The following is an 18,525-nucleotide window of genomic DNA, read 5'->3' on the forward strand; positions in this document are numbered from 1 at the left end:
ATCATATCGAGAGATAAAATATAATAAATATATATAAAAAATTAGCCCCACAGGGTAGTTAAAATTGTTGTATTTTTTATTTTAATATAATTAATTTTAAAACTTTTCTAATTATTTTTATATTTTAGCCTCTGGTTCAATTCATACTTAAGTTTTAGACTATTTTGTCAAAGTTTTTATGTAATGAACAAATTATAATATAATATTGAATTATGAGGAAAGAAATCATGAAGGAGTTTGTTTTATAGAATTTACCCGTAGCTAGGATAAAACAAAAATGCATAAGAAATTATATCGTTATTATACTTGCGTAAGTTAATTTTTCAAGTAGGTAATAATACAAGTGACATTGACATTGACTTGAGACCGTGTGACGTCTGCTGCGTAATGCGTATAGCTAAATGCCGATTTCATAGTTTTAATGCTTCATATTTAAGTAATAATTTGCAGTCTTAGTCTATTTAGGATTTAGATAACAGTAAAAAGCTGTCTTCACTATAATGTCCGACCATGACGACGACTATATGTGTGAAGAGGAGGAAGACTATGGCTTGGTAATATTACTTTGTTTACACTTGCAGTTGCACTTTTCATAATATGTGCTTTGTGCACATTCTCGCTAAAATATCATGAGCCTGGCCATTGCCAGGGCAAAGGGCTGCAATTGTTGTCATAATATTAGTAGCATACTCTATGAAACGATTACGTATTTAATTTATGTTATAGCAAAATCTTTCTTCATCTGGGATACTATTTTGATACAAAATATTTTACATTAAATTGATTGTTCAATTGTTATTGACGCCCTTGTTGATGATGTGAGACTATAAATATTTACTACTTCATTTATTTATACTAAGTCTTATACACAAAATAATATCTATATTTGTATTGAACAATGGAGCAATGCTTAAGGTTTAATTCTGCTTTGAATCTGATTAGCTTGTGTTTAATATTATTTATCTTTAGGAAAATCATGTATTTATAAAGTAATAACATAAATTTATTTTTTGTTTTAATATAGGAATATTCGGAGGACAGTAATTCAGAACCCGATGTGGACCTTGAAAACCAGTATTACAATAGCAAAGCCCTAAAAGAAGACATGCCATTAGCAGCTCTCTTGAGTTTTCAAAAAGTTCTGGAGTTGGAGGGGGGAGACAAGGGCGAGTGGGGATTCAAGGCTCTCAAACAAATGATTAAGATAAACTTTAAACTGGTAACATTAGCATTTTAATATATAAGATATGTTTCTTATTATGGAACTGAGAGATATATTTTTTTTATTTTCAGAGCAACTTCACGGAAATGATGGCAAGATACAAACAGCTTCTCACATACATCAAGAGTGCTGTAACAAGAAATCACTCGGAGAAATCAATCAACTCTATCCTTGATTATATTTCTACTTCTAGAAATGTAAGTTGTAATTCATTTTTATTTTTAACAGCTAACTATTAACTGTTTCATCATCAACTTATTTCGGTGCTGACTGTTGTGTATTCGTTTCAGATGGAGCTCCTGCAGGATTTTTATGAGACAACATTAGAAGCATTAAAAGATGCCAAAAATGACCGTTTATGGTTCAAAACAAACACCAAACTAGGCAAGCTGTATTATGACCGTGGAGATTTTAATAAATTAGCCAAGATATTGAAGCAATTGCATCAGAGTTGCCAGGTGAGGATTTTTTCTGTATGAAATGTCATTTGTTTTTTTTTAATCTTCATATAATGTCATTACTTGTGAAAAATATCATTTATCTGTACTCCCTGTATAGTTGATTTTCTTTTTAATGCTTCCAGACCGATGAGGGCGAAGATGATCTCAAGAAAGGCACCCAACTATTAGAAATATATGCACTCGAAATCCAAATGTATACAGCACAAAAAAATAATAAGAAATTAAAGGCACTATATGAACAATCGTTGCATATTAAGTCAGCAATACCACATCCCCTCATAATGGGTGTTATAAGAGGTACAACTATAGAAGAAATAATCATTTTGATCTGATGCCAAATAAAATAAAAAATTTATTATTGGAAAACATGACTATTACATTTATAAAAAAATTTAAAATATGGATTTTTTTTTTAACTCTAATCTGCTTTTTAATTTGAATTTTGCAATGGCAATAATTTCTGTAATATATAAAAAAAAATATGTTGTTTATAAATTATCTATTCAACAACCATTAAGTTATAGTAGTGAATTTTTGGAATATTTTATTTTTAGAGTGTGGAGGTAAGATGCATCTCAGGGAGGGTGAGTTTGAAAAGGCCCATACAGATTTCTTTGAAGCTTTCAAGAACTATGACGAATCCGGCAGCCCACGACGAACAACCTGCCTTAAATATTTGGTACTAGCCAACATGTATGTATATCAAATAAATATATGAGGCTTTATACCAAATGGCTTTCTGAGCGAGAAGTAATATTTTGTATATCTATTTCAGGCTCATGAAGTCCGGCATCAATCCATTTGATTCTCAGGAAGCGAAACCCTACAAGAACGATCCAGAAATATTAGCAATGACCAACCTTGTGATGGCGTACCAGAACAACGATATAAATGACTTCGAGTCCATCCTGAAACACAATAGAAACAACATAATGGACGATCCCTTCATCAGGGAACACATCGAAGATCTCCTAAGAAATATTAGAACTCAAGTCCTCATCAAACTGATCGGTCCGTACACTAGGATCCACATACCGTTCATATCTAAGGAGCTCAATATTGATGAGAAAGAAGTTGAGAATTTATTAGTCACCTGTATTTTGGATAAGTGAGTTACGTTTTATATCCAGCTCCAAGTTTCAGGAATTTAATTATATTATTTGAATAGCTTTCTTTGGAAATCTTAGTTTTTTGAGACTGTTTACTGATTGATTGGAATTAGTAAGTAGTGGATTGGAGTCAAAATGTTTTTTAAAATTTTAAAATGACCTGATCTAAAAGCAATTTTTTATAAATGTAGCCCCTGCTGGCTCATTAGCTTATTTTGACTCATATAATAATCTGGAGTGTATTTGACTGATATGAAGTTATCATTGAATTAATTCCTCAGCACCATCAGCGGTCGCATCGACCAAGTGAACAGCGTGTTGGAGTTAGCCCGTGGTGCGAGGGACGCCGCTCGGTACACCGCCCTGGACAAGTGGACCGCGCAGTTGGCAGCCCTGCACCTCGCCCTGGCCAACAAGATGGCCTGAGTCGGCCGACCACAGAGTAACACACCTGAATTCTGAACAATTTGCACAGATTAAATAAATAGTTGTCATCCTTTGGAAGAGATTCATTTGTTGTTGTAGTTTTAAAACACCATCTGTATCTGTCACTTCATATGTCTTAAGCGGTTAGCTAAAAGGTATTGTACTGATTTTAATATTTTTTGATCGCCCACTTTGTTTAATCGATAATTTTATATAAACGTTTCCAGTTACAGTATAACAATCATTACTCGCATAAACACGTGTTTGCGCCTAGGACCGGAAATCCGCAGCCCACGCAAATGTAATGAAAATATTTTAATGACATCAAATACAAACCAAAATTTAAAGTCCCATTATGCTTGAAGTGTTTTATGTGGGCGTAATGATGCCAATATTTCATGTGTCTATACTCGGTGATATAACTTTGCGGTATGGATTGTGTAATAAAAAATATTATTTGTAATTAATATAAATATGAAGTGATTCCTTTGTTTCAACTTAGTTCATTTTTTTCACCACAAAATTTCATAAAATGTCATAGAATGTAGTATGTGAACCTCTTTTTATAGGTCCCAATATATTTTTTTTAATAGTAAAATGGCCTCAACGGTAATATCAACATAATATATGGGAAATACAACTAAAACTGCTGTCGTTTATTATAAGGATTATTTATTTCGATTATATTTCCCTTATTCTAGATTTTAACTCGTAGTAAGTAATGCTACCATAAACGGACGGAGCGATATATCACAGGTTAGTTATATACATTGCCATATAATTTGAATTTAATAATAATATTAATATTTTTTTTTATGATAAATTTTAGATAACACAGTTAAGTAAAATATTAAAGATATAAAATGGCACACTAGATAAAAAAAAACATTAAAAATAAGTACAAAAGAACATTGATATGTCACCGAACACAATTCATACGGATAAAAAAAATTACACCATAGACATTTAAAAATTTAAATGCTTTTGCACCTATTTACTGAGCACCAGATTTCTCTATGGTATATTTTATTTTATAAAATATTCGCTATATAAGCAGTATATTGGAGACGCGAGTCGGCTACGTGTGATAATAATCACAAAAGTTATTACATCTAAGTGTAAATGCATATAAAATATCAAATGTTTGAAAAATATTCCAAATATACAGAACTTTACATTATGTTCAACATCAAACATTTCACCGGATCTCAAAGTGTACTTCAATCTTTATTATGACAGTAAGATATACAACCTTTATGGTCGCCGAACCAAGGAGGTTAGGACGTGCTTTTTCTGTCAGTGAGTTGCATACAGTATAGACTCTATAACCTCTTTGATTGACGAGCCACAGAGGTTTCACACTAGAGGTGTGATCGCATGTCACTGCGACTGTTTGTCAGCCAGCCAGGGCCTGAAGATGGGCAGCGTGGTGGGGTAGTGCGTGGGCGGGCGTTCCGCGTCGTCGTCTCTGAATGGGTATGTGCCTAGCAGTACCGGAAGTTGGAGTTTCACTTCCTTTTCGAGACTCTTCGGTTCAAGGATGAACTTTAATCAAATAAGACATTCTTTTATGTACTGTAGTGAGTAGATAACATATTTTATAGTTTGAAGACTGTCACAGATCTCGATTTCTTAAAATTATGATTTTTTTATATTAATGAGTGTACAGTGATAGTGTACTGTGCAGGTTTAGCAGGGTTGAAGATCAAGTGACGATCTATCCAAAAGGAGTGCTTTTGGTTAAAAAACTCAACTTTAACAATAAATATATTCTGTATTGCACAGCAGTTTTTTTTCTACGTCTGTATGTGATAGGGTCTCCGATTCCCAATTCTAGTATCACATATATATACATAATAGATCTCTTTAAATAATATTCTGTGACTCACAAAGACGTCGTACTGCACGGATATGAGATGACAGCCTCTGAGGTTGGTGGGTGGCAGCGGCGGCACGTACAGCACGTCCCGCCAGCGCTGGGCCTGCCCGCCCCGCACCCGGCCGTGCGCCACGCGCGCCAGCTCCCGCACCTCCCGCGCCGCCACCTTGCCGTGAGCCACGTACTGGATCGTCTTATACGTCGAGGAAAACCGTTTTTAGTACAAGGATCAATATATTTTTACGTCTTACATTTATGTAAACAAAACAAATTGGATCGTCTGTTTGTATTCGATAATTTGTTAAACATGTAAACAAATTTTTACTAGACTTTCGCTTTCAGATAGATGAATTAGTAGGGAGGAACTTATGCATATATACATGTGTATGAGCCAGTATCTTCATAGGCTTTATACTCGGAGCTGGCTACAGCATGACAGTTCCAGCGGTGATGGAGCTATGGGCGCGCTTCGCTTGAAAATATAATTCATCCAGACAGTATGCTCTAGCTTTCGGTTCATAAAACACCCACTCACCTAACTCTCTGAGGCTGACATTGACATTAATATATAATTTAGGACCCGGACTACATCCTCATTCCCCTTCAAAAAGCTATTAATGACTTATACAAAAGGTTTCGACGGAGGATAAATTAAATTTTGAAAAATACCGCAATTGTGTTTACTTGAAGTAATCCTCTTGGCACAATAGTAGGAATTCCTCATTACTTGGCCAAATAAACATAAATATCCAAGAGCCACCCTGGATACTTCATTCGCATTTCTATCGTCCAAGAAAATAAAGGTATGAACAGAGCGATTTATTCATAGTTTATTATAAGTAAGTAAGTAAAATATTCCTTAAAAATAAGATTACACTTTACAGGACCTGCATAAATCCACTCACATCTGTGTACGCAAACACATTTTGCTTCAGACATTAACAATGATGATGCTAGTACTGGTCATAGCCACTGGCATACTTCGGTCATCTCCATAGCGATCTACCACTTCCTACAAAAACTACGTACTCCAAGACGATCTCAAACATATTTTTCTATACGGATCGCATCGGAATCTGATGGCTGTCCAGTGTCGACCGCAGCTGGCAACAGGCGTCCTAGCGACGTACTTTTAGACGACAAAATATTGACATACAATAGAGACATATATACCTTACCCTTAACACGCCACAGCTACATAATATATGGGGCCTCATTTTAAACAATTTCTTCCGTTGTCCTACCGTCGAAATACGGCGTGTTGTCACATCGCCAGATATCACCCTCCCTACAACGATGTTCTAAACAAGGGTCCAAGTTGTTAGAAGCAATTCAGGCCAAAATTACAACATAGGCCCATTATGCAGATCTAACAGCAACATACATGGCGCAAAATAATACAACACAACCGATCAGTGTATCAGAAACATGAACCAATAAAAAATTCTCGGGTACTGAAGCATAGAGGGGAATATTATAGCCCAGAACTAGCAAATATTTCAATACAAGCTATATCATTTCTAGTCCACAGTATGCTAACAAACGTTATAAACATTAACCCTATATTGTGACGTCATACGGTTATTTAAGTAGTTACCTCTGTCAACGCCGCTCTGGTAGCCTTGATGAGTGTCCGCGATCTATTGTCGACGACGGCGGATAATGCGACGCTTTCCCCGGGCACGTACGCGCCCCGGTCCAGGGACACGCGACACTGAACCACCCCGCCGCCGACACACCCCACACCCAACTTGTGCTCCACACTCAGCTCAAACTCTTGCTGCACACGCCACATAGAAATAACTACAGGGTCACATCGCTTGAATTTAAAATACCATAACTATACATCGAGTTCATGCGATTATAATTTAAAACTTAAATGAAATCCCTCAAAAAGTCCGAGATATAGTCCATACCCAGATTCAGAATTTATAAAATACATAGGTATTTTTTTTTCTACATTACGTGTAAAACCTTTACCTTATATTGATGCCTTATTTTGTTCGCATTTATTTTGAAATATAAAGTGGTTAATATTTAAAATTTAAATGAAACTAATATTTTCGTATTACCACGCGTTATTTTATTACTTTTAAAACTACATACTCCCGACATTTCGGTTACTTAGCAGCTACCGTGATCCCGAGCAGCCGAGATGTTTTACAAAAATTTACTCAGAAATAACATATGTTTATATATATTGAAGTATGTCTTAAAAGTTCTCGCATTTCTATATGAAATTTTAAATGGTCAAATATAAATAACATAATATACAGAATACATATTAAAAAAAAAAAAATCTTGTCTATTGTCTTGCGTTTAAGCCATAGTGTTGGCTTCATTTTGAGATCTAAATGAAATTCTTAGACTTTGAATTTAATTAGTATTATTTGCTGTAAATGTATGGCAGACTAAACGTGTCACGGATGATTGAAGCAAAAGTAACAGAGACGTTGTAATGGATTCTTTACAATAATTACATGCTTTGTGGAGCGTAAAGAAGCCTTATAAGGGAGAAAAAGTATTATTACTTTACAAAAACTCACTTGTTGATTATCAATAGTTTTCAAATAAAATAACATTTTGACATTGGTAGAAGTGGGAGTGATAGGTATAACGGCTAAATCTCTCTACAACCTACTAAAAGACTTGGGCCTGTCCAGAACTCACATCAATTTATTCTTGGTAGGTATTTTGAAAGCAGCCCTAGTAGGTTCTGTTCAAATATGGTTAGGTAGGGAGAGGAGCTTGGACAGTGGAGGTGAGCGTTTAACGCGCATTAGTTAGGGTCCCCTTAAACCTACACCTGGGTCGCAAGTCCCAGGCACCTGCACACTGAATCCATTGAATGCTAAGAGGTTTCGTCTCATATGGTGTTTATAGACAAGAAATTCTTTTAATAAATCACACATAAAAGATTTTGTAAATGTTCATGCCAACTATAGCTATAATACAGACCTAGAAGAGAATAAGTACTCACAGCTAGGACTGGCGGTTCAGAATTCAGGTCAATGGGATTCATTACTATAAAGACTTGCTGATTTTTATGAGTGAGACCATTTGGTTCTCTTAGTGCGGCCTTGCAATAGTACTGGACCCATCCATGAGTACCGAGGAATGTGGACGGAAGGCCCATAGGAAGCCCCAACTTAAAAGGAAAGCTGTGGATCCCCGGAGAAAGGACGGATGCTCCATGACCTAAACAAATATTTTTTTACATAAATATATAAGTTTAAGTTATAATTTTTAATTATTATCTATATTAGAATACCTGGTTCACCCAAAAGCCTCATTCTGAAGTCAATATAGTTTTCCTTGTCAAACAGCCTCTCATGTCTGCCGGATCCAACTCTTACAACACCTTCACCGATTACATGGAAGTGTAGACCTGGAAAGACGATAGGTTATTTTATATATTGATAATGTATAGTGCCTAATAATCTATCTGTTATATCACCGGTAAACTTGAAAGTTATAAATTGATTCTATTCTCTGACCTTTAACAGCCCACATAAATTTAAATGGTTACATATAACTTATGGCAATGATTATTTTAGTCAAAGTTAAATTTAGATGGAATTGATTTAATATTTACCAAGTACTGGAGTGTCGTCTTGCAACTCCATCAGAACTTTTCCTGATAAGAATTGACCAGGAAAATATAAGAGCGACGTGTTGTCGAAGACAATTAAAAATTTTAGCAGTTTCCGAGGCATTGTTGTATAAATAAAATAAGATTTGTTAAATGTTTTTTAATAACAGAAAGAACCTATTGTTTTATGTTAATTTTATGAAATAACACAAAATTATTCAAACTAATTAGTTTCTTATTAGATATCAAAATTTAGGTTCGCTTCAAACACAGTTTTTTTTTTAGTTCTTATGTTAAACAACTGAACTATCACTAGCACTTCTTTAAACAGAACTTTTGAGATAATTTTACTTGAAAGAATACATTATGCTTAATGTAAGCACAATTTGTCGTAGGATGTAACTTAAGAGTAAGTTATAAGTTTGTGAAGGCCGACCATAAACTTGCTTTGCCTTTGTTTTTCTTATTTTACGTCATGAAAAGCACTTAATCTTTCTACGAACAGTAACAATAATAAATTATACGTGTATAACATATATTTAAAATCGTTAAAAAAAGAATGTTTGTAAAACAATCACAGAAAGAGTTTTAATAATTTATTTTGTCATTGTTACTTCAAAGTTTCTAACTTGTCACTTGTGCAATCATGTAATGTCTTGTGAACTATGACGTAAGAGAAAATACACAATGTCTTAAAAGTAAAAGTGTTTCCCAAACGTGTTTTTCTTTTGATTTTATTTAAGTTTGTAATAACAAACACTAAATGTTTAAGGTTAATATTATTATTTTACATTATCTAAGGCCGTCATGATTCTTAATATAAACTATTAAATATATTTACGATAAAATTTCAAATCATAAAAGCGTTATAAATACAGAATACATATTTTTAATCTGTACAAATAGAATTTTCTGTGGAGTATTAAAACTTCACAGATGACAATAAATATAATTAAAAGTCGGCGCTACAAAGTTAAATACATAAATTATAAACTCAGAAATTTACCAATTTGTTTTAAAGAAAACGAAAGTTAAACATTTAAAATGCCGAGTGAAATGATAACATTGCAACTGGGACAATGTGGGAATCAAAGTAAGATATTTTCGTTTGAGTAAAATATTATTTACTGTTCAGTTAAATTTAAAAATATTGGTATTTTAGTTGGATTTGAATTTTGGAAGCAGCTTTGCATAGAACATGGAATATCGCCGGAGGGAATTTTAGAAGAGTTTGCTTCAGCGGGCTCTGATCGAAAAGATGTGTTTTTCTACCAAGCAGATGATGATCATTACATCCCGAGGGCAGTCCTTCTGGACCTGGAACCTCGTGTTATTCACACTATTATGAATTCCCCTTATGCGAAAGTAAGACTTACGTTACTTATCTGAAAAATAAAAACTAAAAAAATATTTTCTACATTTGAGTTCTGAAAGTGGAATGTTTTCTAATGTTTTTCGCTCTATTTTTGTATCGTCGTTGTTTCAGTGTTGTTCATATTAAATAATGTTATTTTTCAGCTTTACAATCCCGAAAATGTATATTTATCAAAACATGGTGGTGGAGCGGGTAACAATTGGGCATCCGGCTTTGCTCAGGGAGAGAAGTTGAATGAAGAAGTATTTGACATAATTAACAGGGAGGCTGATGGAAGTGATAACCTAGAGGTAAAAAGACATAAATTTTTATAATTTTTATACTATCATCAATAAAATAATTATACATACATTGTTTTTGCTTTATTATGTATATAAGTTCCATTTAACTTTAAGTTTAACTTATTAAGTAAGCCTTTAATCTAAGTATTTTAAATTTTAACTGTTAATTTTTACATCAACATGTATCATGTTCCAGGGTTTTGTGTTGTGCCATTCTATAGCCGGTGGCACTGGGTCAGGTATGGGCTCCTACATCCTGGAACACCTCTCGGATAGATTTCCCAAGAAACTAGTGCAAACTTACAGCGTGTTCCCTAATTTGGATGAGATAAGGTAAATATTTGTTTATTAATTATTAATTTACAATCAAAGCGGGTCTAACAAATTCCTTTCATATATACTATCTTATTCTTATATGTGAATATCTAAAAAATTTTCCGTAATGTTTTATTATTGTTGAAGCTTTTTAAATAATTGTGGGGAAGAAATTGTATGAATAAAATATTGCCAGTACTTTAAGGTAGTGGAGGGTAACGCAGATTTATTGTAATTGTTAGCTAGAGAGTAAAACTGGCTGAAAATCATCATATAATATTACACACAACTAACACACACACACACACACTAACTGAGTTATGTAACAAGGACTCACTTATATATCTTAAATATCTGTGCATTATATTCCAGTGACGTAGTGGTCCAGCCGTACAATTCACTGTTGACTTTGAAGCGTCTCACCGAGAGTGCCGACTGTGTGATGGTGTTAGACAACACAGCCCTCAACAGGATAGCGAGTGATCGTCTTCACATACAGAATCCATCATTCGCTCAGATCAATACCCTGGTGTCAACTATCATGAGCGCCAGTACTGCTACTCTCAGGTTCGTAGTTACTGAAACATAATTTTAGAAATGTAGGACAATTATTAGGACATAAAAGTCATTACATAAAGTACAAAAGGCATAGATTGTTATGTATATATGAACGTTTTTCTGTCTGTAGCTTCCAAACAGACAAGCCTTAATTGATTTTTGTTTTACTATAAAAACATATATATTTAAAACTGTGATATTCCAGGTACCCTTCTTACATGAATAATGATCTGATCAGTCTGGTGGCTCCTCTCATACCAACTCCTCGGCTCCACTTCCTCATGACAGGTTACACTCCGCTATCGGCCGACCATGATGTTAATGCTGTGAGTATCTTTACTAGTACAAAAGAGGAAATATATGTGCTTGTTTGTTTATAACTATTTATCTCAAAAACTACAGAATAAAAAAAAAGAAATCTATGATATGATAGAAATGATAGAAATCTATGTCATCCCCAGCTCAAATAAGCTGTCCATTTATAAAAGTCTGTAACTGACAATTCTTACATGATTACAACAATTTGTTCTATGTTCAGACTAAAAATTAAATTAATGAACACAGGAGGAAGTTTAACCAAAAAAATCAATGAAAGCGGGCAGTCTGTTATTCTCTGTGATAACCTTACGCTATTTACCTTATCCTTATATACCTTATCTTATTTACCGGAGTGAGATCATGAAAAGTATTTTAAGAAATGTCCACAGAATCATAATATAATTTTGTACAATTCCTAACTCCGAGTCTACTAATTCAAAACATAATATTTCAGGCTCCGAAAATAAGGAAGACCACTGTCCTGGACGTGATGCAAAGACTGCTGCAGCCAAAGAACATGATGGTGTCATTGAGTCCAGACCGAGCCAACCAACACTGCTATATATCGATACTGAACATCATTCAGGTGATTATGTCATGTGTTGAAGATTGTTTACAACCTTTTATCTATTAAGGAGTCTGTACTATGAATACTGTATGGTAAATATCTCAAATAGTTCATCATATCACAAGATCTGCATTTTTATTATTTTTTGTTGTAAATTACTTGTATTTCTATGAAACTAACAATGGAAATTTAACTGAGTGATGTGGATCAAAGGTAGAAAATAGGTTTTTACTGAAAATTGAACACAGTTTTAGATAGTATTTTAGTAAATTTGGCATGAAAAATATTAAAAGTTAGCCTCGTTTAGTGAAAATGCTGTTTTATATATATATTTAAGTCTTATTTCACTGTAATGTCTAGATGTATTGATCAGTATTAGTGACAAATTATGATGTTTCCCAGGGTGAGGTAGATCCGTCCCAGGTCCACAAGTCACTACAACGTATCCGAGAGCGGAAATTAGCCTGCTTCATACCGTGGGGACCAGCCTCTATACAAGTGGCGCTGTCCCGGCGTTCCCCGCACGTCACCGCTGAACATAAAGTATCTGGACTCCTGCTGGCAAATCATACAAACATCTCATCCGTGAGTAACAAATGTCCGATACATTTGGGTAGTGTTGGGATAATATATTCTTCTCAGTATTTAGCGGTGTGTATTATGGGTTGGTGAGATTGTTTCATTAAAGCATTTATGAAAGAAGGCTAAGAAAAATAGTGCTCTTCATAACACTCATAGAGTAAAATTCATTAGGTGATGTCTGTTTATGTAGAGCTCTCATAGGATCGTATATTAATAATAGTTATATTCCAGCTGTTCGACCGGTGTCTCCAGCAGTTCGACAAGCTGAGGAAGCGCGAGGCGTTCCTGGAGGTGTTCCGCAAGGAGCCTATGTTCCACGAGTCTCTAGAGGAGTTCGACGCGTCACGTGGAGTGGTCGATGACCTGGTGCACGAGTACCGAGCCGCCGCCACCCCCGACTACGTGCACTGGAACCCGGGTACGTAATCATATTACGAAACCCGGGAACCCTGGAAAACAAGTTTGCATCACGATCCTTCAAAATTCAAATCTTGACACGTGACAGCATTAACGTTAATTTATGAATGGAAACGCTCTGTAGTAAAATGATAGGCAGTTATGGTAAGACTGGGCTACACACAATATACTAGTAGCTATGTTGAGATGAACTAACAGTATATATGCGGAGGGTGCCTACAAGAGACCACTTGCTGGTGAGGCCGCCATCATCATATATGTAGAAGAGTTTTGATTTTTGAAATGAATCGTAAAATGAACATAATTCCAATTCTTTTTTTATGTACTTATAAATATACAGCTTACACGAAGCGACTGTTCATTTTTCAATACTTTCCAATAAGTTGTTTAATCAGGGTCTTTTCAGAAGTTTAACTTCTACCGTGTGTGACTTGCACACACACACACACACACTCACACACACTTATTTTTTATTGATAAGTTTTGTGTGAAACATACTTGATATTAATAATGTGTCATAGAAGTATCCCATTCATACAACCGATTTTATTTCTTAGTTAATGGCTTGTAATTTTTTTATAAATATTTCCATCACTTGTGTTTTTGGTCATTAATTCATGTTCTTCCTTCATTACAGAGAGCAGTCAAATATGAGGAGAAATCTCTGAAGACCAGAAGTATTAAAAGACGAATTTTTATGTAGTGTAAGGCAGTCCAAGCCTAGCCCCGGAGGTATTCAATCTCAGTTGTCCTAAAATGTGCCATTTTATAATCTCTCCACGTCCTAACGTTGTACTGTAAGATGCTAAACCTCCTATTGTAAATAACATTTTGGTTAGTCTGTTATTAATCCAACATATTTTCAGTTCTTTTATTTGTGACAAACCTCTTTGATTATTCTGTAGATTAATGAGACTCACGTCTATATATTTTTTTTAATTTTTAGTCTGTAAAGTTACTAGGCGAGCGTTGTAAATATTGTGCACAAATAAAAATGAATAATTTGTTGAATGTGTTCTGTGAGGATGGCGAGTAATTTTCAAAATTCAAAGGATTGTAATTAATAGACATAAATTTTAAGAAAATTTATTATTAAATAATGCTAAAATCACGACATACACTAGTTTTACATCTCCCACCTAATTATGGTTTGTACATTGTATGCGGACACCAACACAAGCCGACGACGTTGTTCATCCGAAACATAGTGATATTAAATTATAATGTGAATCAATCATTTTTTAATAAAATAAAATATTAACAAGCTGTGCTTTTATGACACTACCCAATTTTAATTCTTTTAATTAGTACCCAATACAATCTGTCCATAAAAATAAAAGCTTACCTTGATGATGATGTTTTTATAGGATAATAATGTACATATTATCGTTCTTAATCAGATATTAAAAAATATATATATAATTAAAAAAAAAATCAGTATTTACTTAGCATCAAATTATTAATTACTTACCATGCACTCAGTAGTGTTGTTACTCTTACACTAGTTATGTAACACGTACGGAGACTTGCGATAGAGGATTTTTAAATTTAAAGACGATATATTTTATTATCTATTGTTATTAAATTTTAATGCCTTAAATAAAACATACATCACAATGAGTTTTACACAAAAAATATTATTCTGGCTGTATACATTGAACCGTAACCAGTATATATACTCATCTTATATATATTAGTAGGGAGTTGGAACAGATATTTATGATATAAAAGTGTTACATAAAAGGAACAGACTATTTATACAACTCACTCCGACCCCATTCACACATCTAATATTATTTTACCTAATTTATTATACATATCATAACAGTTCTCTTAAAAAATTTTAGTAAAATTTGAAACGATATTGAAATAGGTACAATCAAACGAGATATCCTTAAAAATGCTATAAACACATGAACACTGTTTATTGAAAGACCACGAGATGGCGTCTAAATAAGATATAGCAACATGGTGCAACACAAAGCGAGACTGGTCACCTCATCGTTAGCTGAATATGAAAACAAAGATTGATATCAGTCGGACCCCTAGAAACGGATGAGGTCTATACAAGGCATGTTGGCTAAGAGGTCTGGCTGGATGGTTGGAACTTGGGCTGGATGATGGAGGTCTTCCTTAAGGGCACGGTGTCGGGTGTTGGGATAGCATCGCCAGTGGGCAGTTTGGGAGCAGCGGGGGCTTTGAATGGAGCGGCCAGGTTGCTGGGACGTTGCTTCGCCATTTGGTAGTCACCGGAATCAAAAAACTTTTGCTGAAACATTTTATAAATAAATGATGTGATAAGAATGATTTGATATCTCTAAGTAGACATAGATATGAACTAATTAGGTACTGAATTTATAAAATCGAAACCAGGATCAAGGAGAATGGATTGATTAAAGATAATTAATTACAAATACATACAAAACGCATGTAAAAAAATTGTTGTAATTTATTAAAAATGGCGGTTTAGTAACGAGCTTATTTCTGTACTAATGGTTTACAAAAAACACTCTTGAATAATAATTAATATTATGGTATGTATGTCTACTCCATTACTGTTACATACATGTATCTTTTGCCATTTGCCTGATTTGATCTAAATTAATTTTATGTCACTTCTGAAATGGAAAACACGAATGCTTCTTTTAAAATATTTCTTTAATTATTAAGAACACTAACAATAAATTGGTCATATAATATTGAAATTGAGAATTGCTTTACCAAAATGTACATTTGAACTCCAGTTACCTTATCATGTGTATAAAACTACAGCTAAATTAATATAAAATCTCATGCCTTGATACAATATAGGTTGTATATGTGAAAAAATGTGTAACTGGTACACAGAATATGTAATATTTGTACATTATATTGACACAGAGTGATCCAAATGCAAAAACATATAATGATTCAAGATTCAAAGGACACAATGTGATCACAAACAAGTACAAGTAATTTTCTTCATGTAATGAAAAAAAAAACAAAGCGATTTCTTTATTTATATGTAATTTAGTTTTCAAAGTCAAAGTAAACATTTCTAGTCTCATTTTCAGTCTCGGCATGATTTTGTTCACACTTAATTTGTATGTGACATCTATTCACCGCGATGTAATGCAAGCCACTTTAGAGAGTGCAAACATCTATAGAAAATGTTCTGGGGTAATGGTCTAAAAACCATAGCTGAATGAATATAAGGGAAGAAAATGTAAATATTTATATTATAGAAAGGCATGAAGTAATAAAGGTTTGAATGACAAATAAAATTATAAGGAGACAATAATTATGTATGGAAGGTGTTATTCAACTGGCACCAGTGACCTGCTCGGTATACTTACACCCTTAGCCAGTCTCTTTTGCAGGAAAGCCGAGTGACCCCCGGGGCCTCTGCCGAGCATCGCATTGGGAAACTTTGCCTTAAGTTTCGCTTCCTCCAACTTTTCGACTTCTTTTGCCTTAAAACAATAAAGCTATATTGTACATTAAAGTTAAGTACTATTCATCAATATTTTTGTTATTGATTTTAAAATTATCTTATTAATAAATGATGTGATTACATGTTCATTTCTTTTAATGAATGTGTCCCAAATTATACATTATTTTTTGATCATATTCAATTCATATGTCTAATAATTAATGTAATAATCAACACCGCGTCGAAAACAACATTCAATAATAACGAATTGTATATGCTTGAATTTACGACTGTTGCGATGACGGTTTCATAATAAACAAACTGGTTAGAGATAAGATAGATTATTGAATAATTGTAACCTATATACAAAATTTGTACTAAATACATAAATAAATCGCGGAATACTCACATCCTTCGGTACATCGTTTTGTTCTGCAGTTGGTGATTCACTCATGGTGATGATCTAAAACCATTTTTCAGTGGTTAAAATCGTTTTATTCCAGTTTATTGTTAACGTTGTCACAAAACATTTCACAGAAACATACTCGTGTTTACCCTCACACTAATTGTGATAACATAATTAAATGATTACGTATTGACTATTTTGTTTCGATCATGCAATAGTAGACATAATTTTTATCTAAATAGTAAGAAAGATGGATGTCCATGAACCAAATTGGACAAAATAAAAACACATGCCCTTAATAATTAATTTGAAGTAAACAATTTTTTATTATGAATTTTCAAACATGTTTACCTTTTCAATTCTTTAAAGAAGTGCCCAAAAAAGATTTGCACCTAAAAAATATTAAAAATCAATATTATAAGATATTCGAATCAAAATAATAGAAACTTTCATTAGCTTCGAAATAACAAAAACCTTCACCTTTAAAATCTTGAATCTTTACAAATAAAAATGGCGTTTACATTAATGTTGCCAGTTGCCATATTTCATATGAAATATGAATTTCAACTGTAACTTCAGGTGTTTAAAAACCAATGTTTGAATAGGCGAAAAATTTAAATCCCGTAGTTTTAGTTTTGAATGTATATATTCTTTTAATATATTGTTAACGCTATATAGTTTGGGTCTCGAAACCTCTTCATGTAGCGTTAGGAAGGATTCGAACAACAAGCAGGTATAACGTTGCAACATTCAGCAGAAAAGCCAAATGATCCGTGGAATATATATTTTTTTGGTGATGCTGGAAAAATGCTTTTCGTACATCACCCAGCCCGGGAAGATCAACTGTAGTTATGTGGGACCTCCTAGTATAAAATGACCAGTCTACCCACTAAAAAAACAGCGTAGTTCCTCCTCGCTGCAAAATAGGGGGAAGGCTGCGGTAACAATTTCGCCCAGCCCGCGGCTTCCAAATACTAAGTATCTATCAAATGGATTCATTGAGATGGACTTGTAGCAGAAGCTTCCACAAGCCTCGCAGTTTTCCATGGCACGCCATCGGACTCGAGAATTTCGTTGGAGCGGGACAGGATATTCCCCGTGTTTGCCGCCTCGGGTTTTCCATGAGGAGGAAGAAAGCTGTATAATTATATAATTATATAGACAAGGCCGATCCTGGGTAGGCGGCCGCTCTGTGCGGTCTCATGTCCCAAACTTAACGACAGGGGTTGATTTTCCATGATAATCCTGGCGGCGACTTTTTAGTTAGGTCTCATGTCGAAAATTTGATGAGGTGGGGGAGGGGGAGTGTAGATTCCCCAATTTTCATCGGTCGCCAGGATCAACATTAGAAGAAAAATATTGGATATTTTTTTCTAACGTTAATTATAAATAAAGTTTAATTCCCATTGAACCCTTTCAAAAACCGGTTCACGTATTTGTTTTGGTTCGATTCGAGTTCCGGTTCAGGAGAAAATAAAGTTCTGGACTCCGGTTGACAGTTCGGAAAAACAGGCCGGTTCGTTCCGGTTCGGGTTCGGTTCAAACCCTTGTGTATAATATATATAAAAATTGGTCAAAAATCAGAAAAAAAATCTGCAATTATG

The 18,525-nt window shown here is 34.1% G+C and overlaps 4 protein-coding genes across 5 annotated transcripts; 2 read left to right on the forward strand and 2 right to left on the reverse strand.

Annotated features, from left to right (window-relative positions):
* Positions 1 to 360: 360 nt before the first annotated feature.
* Positions 361 to 3,702, forward strand: LOC116778689 (COP9 signalosome complex subunit 2). The gene is made up of 8 exons (XM_032672700.2): positions 361 to 554; positions 1,025 to 1,219; positions 1,294 to 1,419; positions 1,513 to 1,680; positions 1,806 to 1,980; positions 2,238 to 2,376; positions 2,459 to 2,791; positions 3,074 to 3,702. The coding sequence occupies exons 1-8, from the start codon at positions 501 to 503 to the stop codon at positions 3,216 to 3,218; spliced, it is 1,335 nt and encodes a 444-aa protein (XP_032528591.1). The 5' UTR covers positions 361 to 500; the 3' UTR covers positions 3,219 to 3,702.
* A 157-nt stretch (positions 3,703 to 3,859) lies between these two features.
* On the reverse strand, positions 3,860 to 9,342 carry LOC116778691 (arrestin domain-containing protein 4). Its single transcript, XM_032672701.2, has 6 exons — positions 8,693 to 9,342; positions 8,369 to 8,485; positions 8,078 to 8,295; positions 6,695 to 6,877; positions 5,108 to 5,290; positions 3,860 to 4,763 (listed from the first exon to the last, which is right to left on the reverse strand). Exons 1-6 carry the CDS (start codon positions 8,811 to 8,813, stop codon positions 4,599 to 4,601), a joined length of 987 nt encoding a protein of 328 aa, XP_032528592.1. The 5' UTR covers positions 8,814 to 9,342; the 3' UTR covers positions 3,860 to 4,598.
* Positions 9,343 to 9,621: 279 nt separating this feature from the next.
* Positions 9,622 to 14,369, forward strand: LOC116778797 (tubulin gamma-1 chain). Its single transcript, XM_032672822.2, has 10 exons — positions 9,622 to 9,782; positions 9,852 to 10,054; positions 10,208 to 10,354; positions 10,542 to 10,678; positions 11,033 to 11,227; positions 11,424 to 11,544; positions 11,991 to 12,122; positions 12,507 to 12,689; positions 12,918 to 13,104; positions 13,741 to 14,369. Exons 1-10 carry the CDS (start codon positions 9,734 to 9,736, stop codon positions 13,755 to 13,757), a joined length of 1,371 nt encoding a protein of 456 aa, XP_032528713.1. The 5' UTR covers positions 9,622 to 9,733; the 3' UTR covers positions 13,758 to 14,369.
* LOC116778798 (cAMP-regulated phosphoprotein 19) lies at positions 14,174 to 17,482 on the reverse strand. Of its 2 annotated transcripts, XM_061529783.1 has the most exons (5): positions 17,402 to 17,482; positions 17,273 to 17,313; positions 16,925 to 16,978; positions 16,439 to 16,555; positions 14,174 to 15,372 (listed from the first exon to the last, which is right to left on the reverse strand). In XM_061529783.1, exons 3-5 carry the CDS (start codon positions 16,967 to 16,969, stop codon positions 15,184 to 15,186), a joined length of 351 nt encoding a protein of 116 aa, XP_061385767.1. In that variant the 5' UTR covers positions 16,970 to 16,978; positions 17,273 to 17,313; positions 17,402 to 17,482; the 3' UTR covers positions 14,174 to 15,183. The 2 variants fall into 2 exon arrangements, with proteins under 2 accessions (XP_061385767.1, XP_061385766.1); XM_061529782.1 differs by having other exon boundaries at positions 17,273 to 17,412.
* Positions 17,483 to 18,525: the final 1,043 nt, after the last annotated feature.

Source organism: Danaus plexippus, chromosome 6 (assembly GCF_018135715.1).
Source record: "Danaus plexippus chromosome 6, MEX_DaPlex, whole genome shotgun sequence".
NCBI lineage: Eukaryota > Metazoa > Arthropoda > Insecta > Lepidoptera > Nymphalidae > Danaus > Danaus plexippus.

Bases quoted from the DNA above. Each gene is read 5' to 3' on its own strand.
- LOC116778689 (XM_032672700.2), top strand. From the start codon at position 501: ATGTCCGACCATGACGACGACTATATGTGTGAAGAGGAGGAAGACTAT. The intron at 555-1,024 runs GTAATATTACTT...GTTTTAATATAG, and splicing joins AGGAGGAAGACTATGGCTTG to GAATATTCGGAGGACAGTAA. The intron at 2,792-3,073 runs GTGAGTTACGTT...TTAATTCCTCAG, and splicing joins GTCACCTGTATTTTGGATAA to CACCATCAGCGGTCGCATCG.
- LOC116778797 (XM_032672822.2), top strand. From the start codon at position 9,734: ATGCCGAGTGAAATGATAACATTGCAACTGGGACAATGTGGGAATCAA. The intron at 10,355-10,541 runs GTAAAAAGACAT...ATCATGTTCCAG, and splicing joins ATGGAAGTGATAACCTAGAG to GGTTTTGTGTTGTGCCATTC. The intron at 12,123-12,506 runs GTGATTATGTCA...GATGTTTCCCAG, and splicing joins CGATACTGAACATCATTCAG to GGTGAGGTAGATCCGTCCCA.
- LOC116778691 (XM_032672701.2), bottom strand. From the start codon at position 8,813: ATGCCTCGGAAACTGCTAAAATTTTTAATTGTCTTCGACAACACGTCG. The intron at 8,486-8,692 runs GTAAATATTAAA...TCGTCTTTCCAG, and splicing joins AGACGACACTCCAGTACTTG to GTCTACACTTCCATGTAATC. The intron at 5,291-6,694 runs GTAACTACTTAA...TCGACGTATAAG, and splicing joins CCAGAGCGGCGTTGACAGAG to ACGATCCAGTACGTGGCTCA.
- LOC116778798 (XM_061529783.1), bottom strand. From the start codon at position 16,969: ATGAGTGAATCACCAACTGCAGAACAAAACGATGTACCGAAGGAT. The intron at 16,556-16,924 runs GTGAGTATTCCG...TATTGTTTTAAG, and splicing joins AAAACGATGTACCGAAGGAT to GCAAAAGAAGTCGAAAAGTT. The intron at 15,373-16,438 runs GTAAGTATACCG...AAAATGTTTCAG, and splicing joins AAAAGAGACTGGCTAAGGGT to CAAAAGTTTTTTGATTCCGG.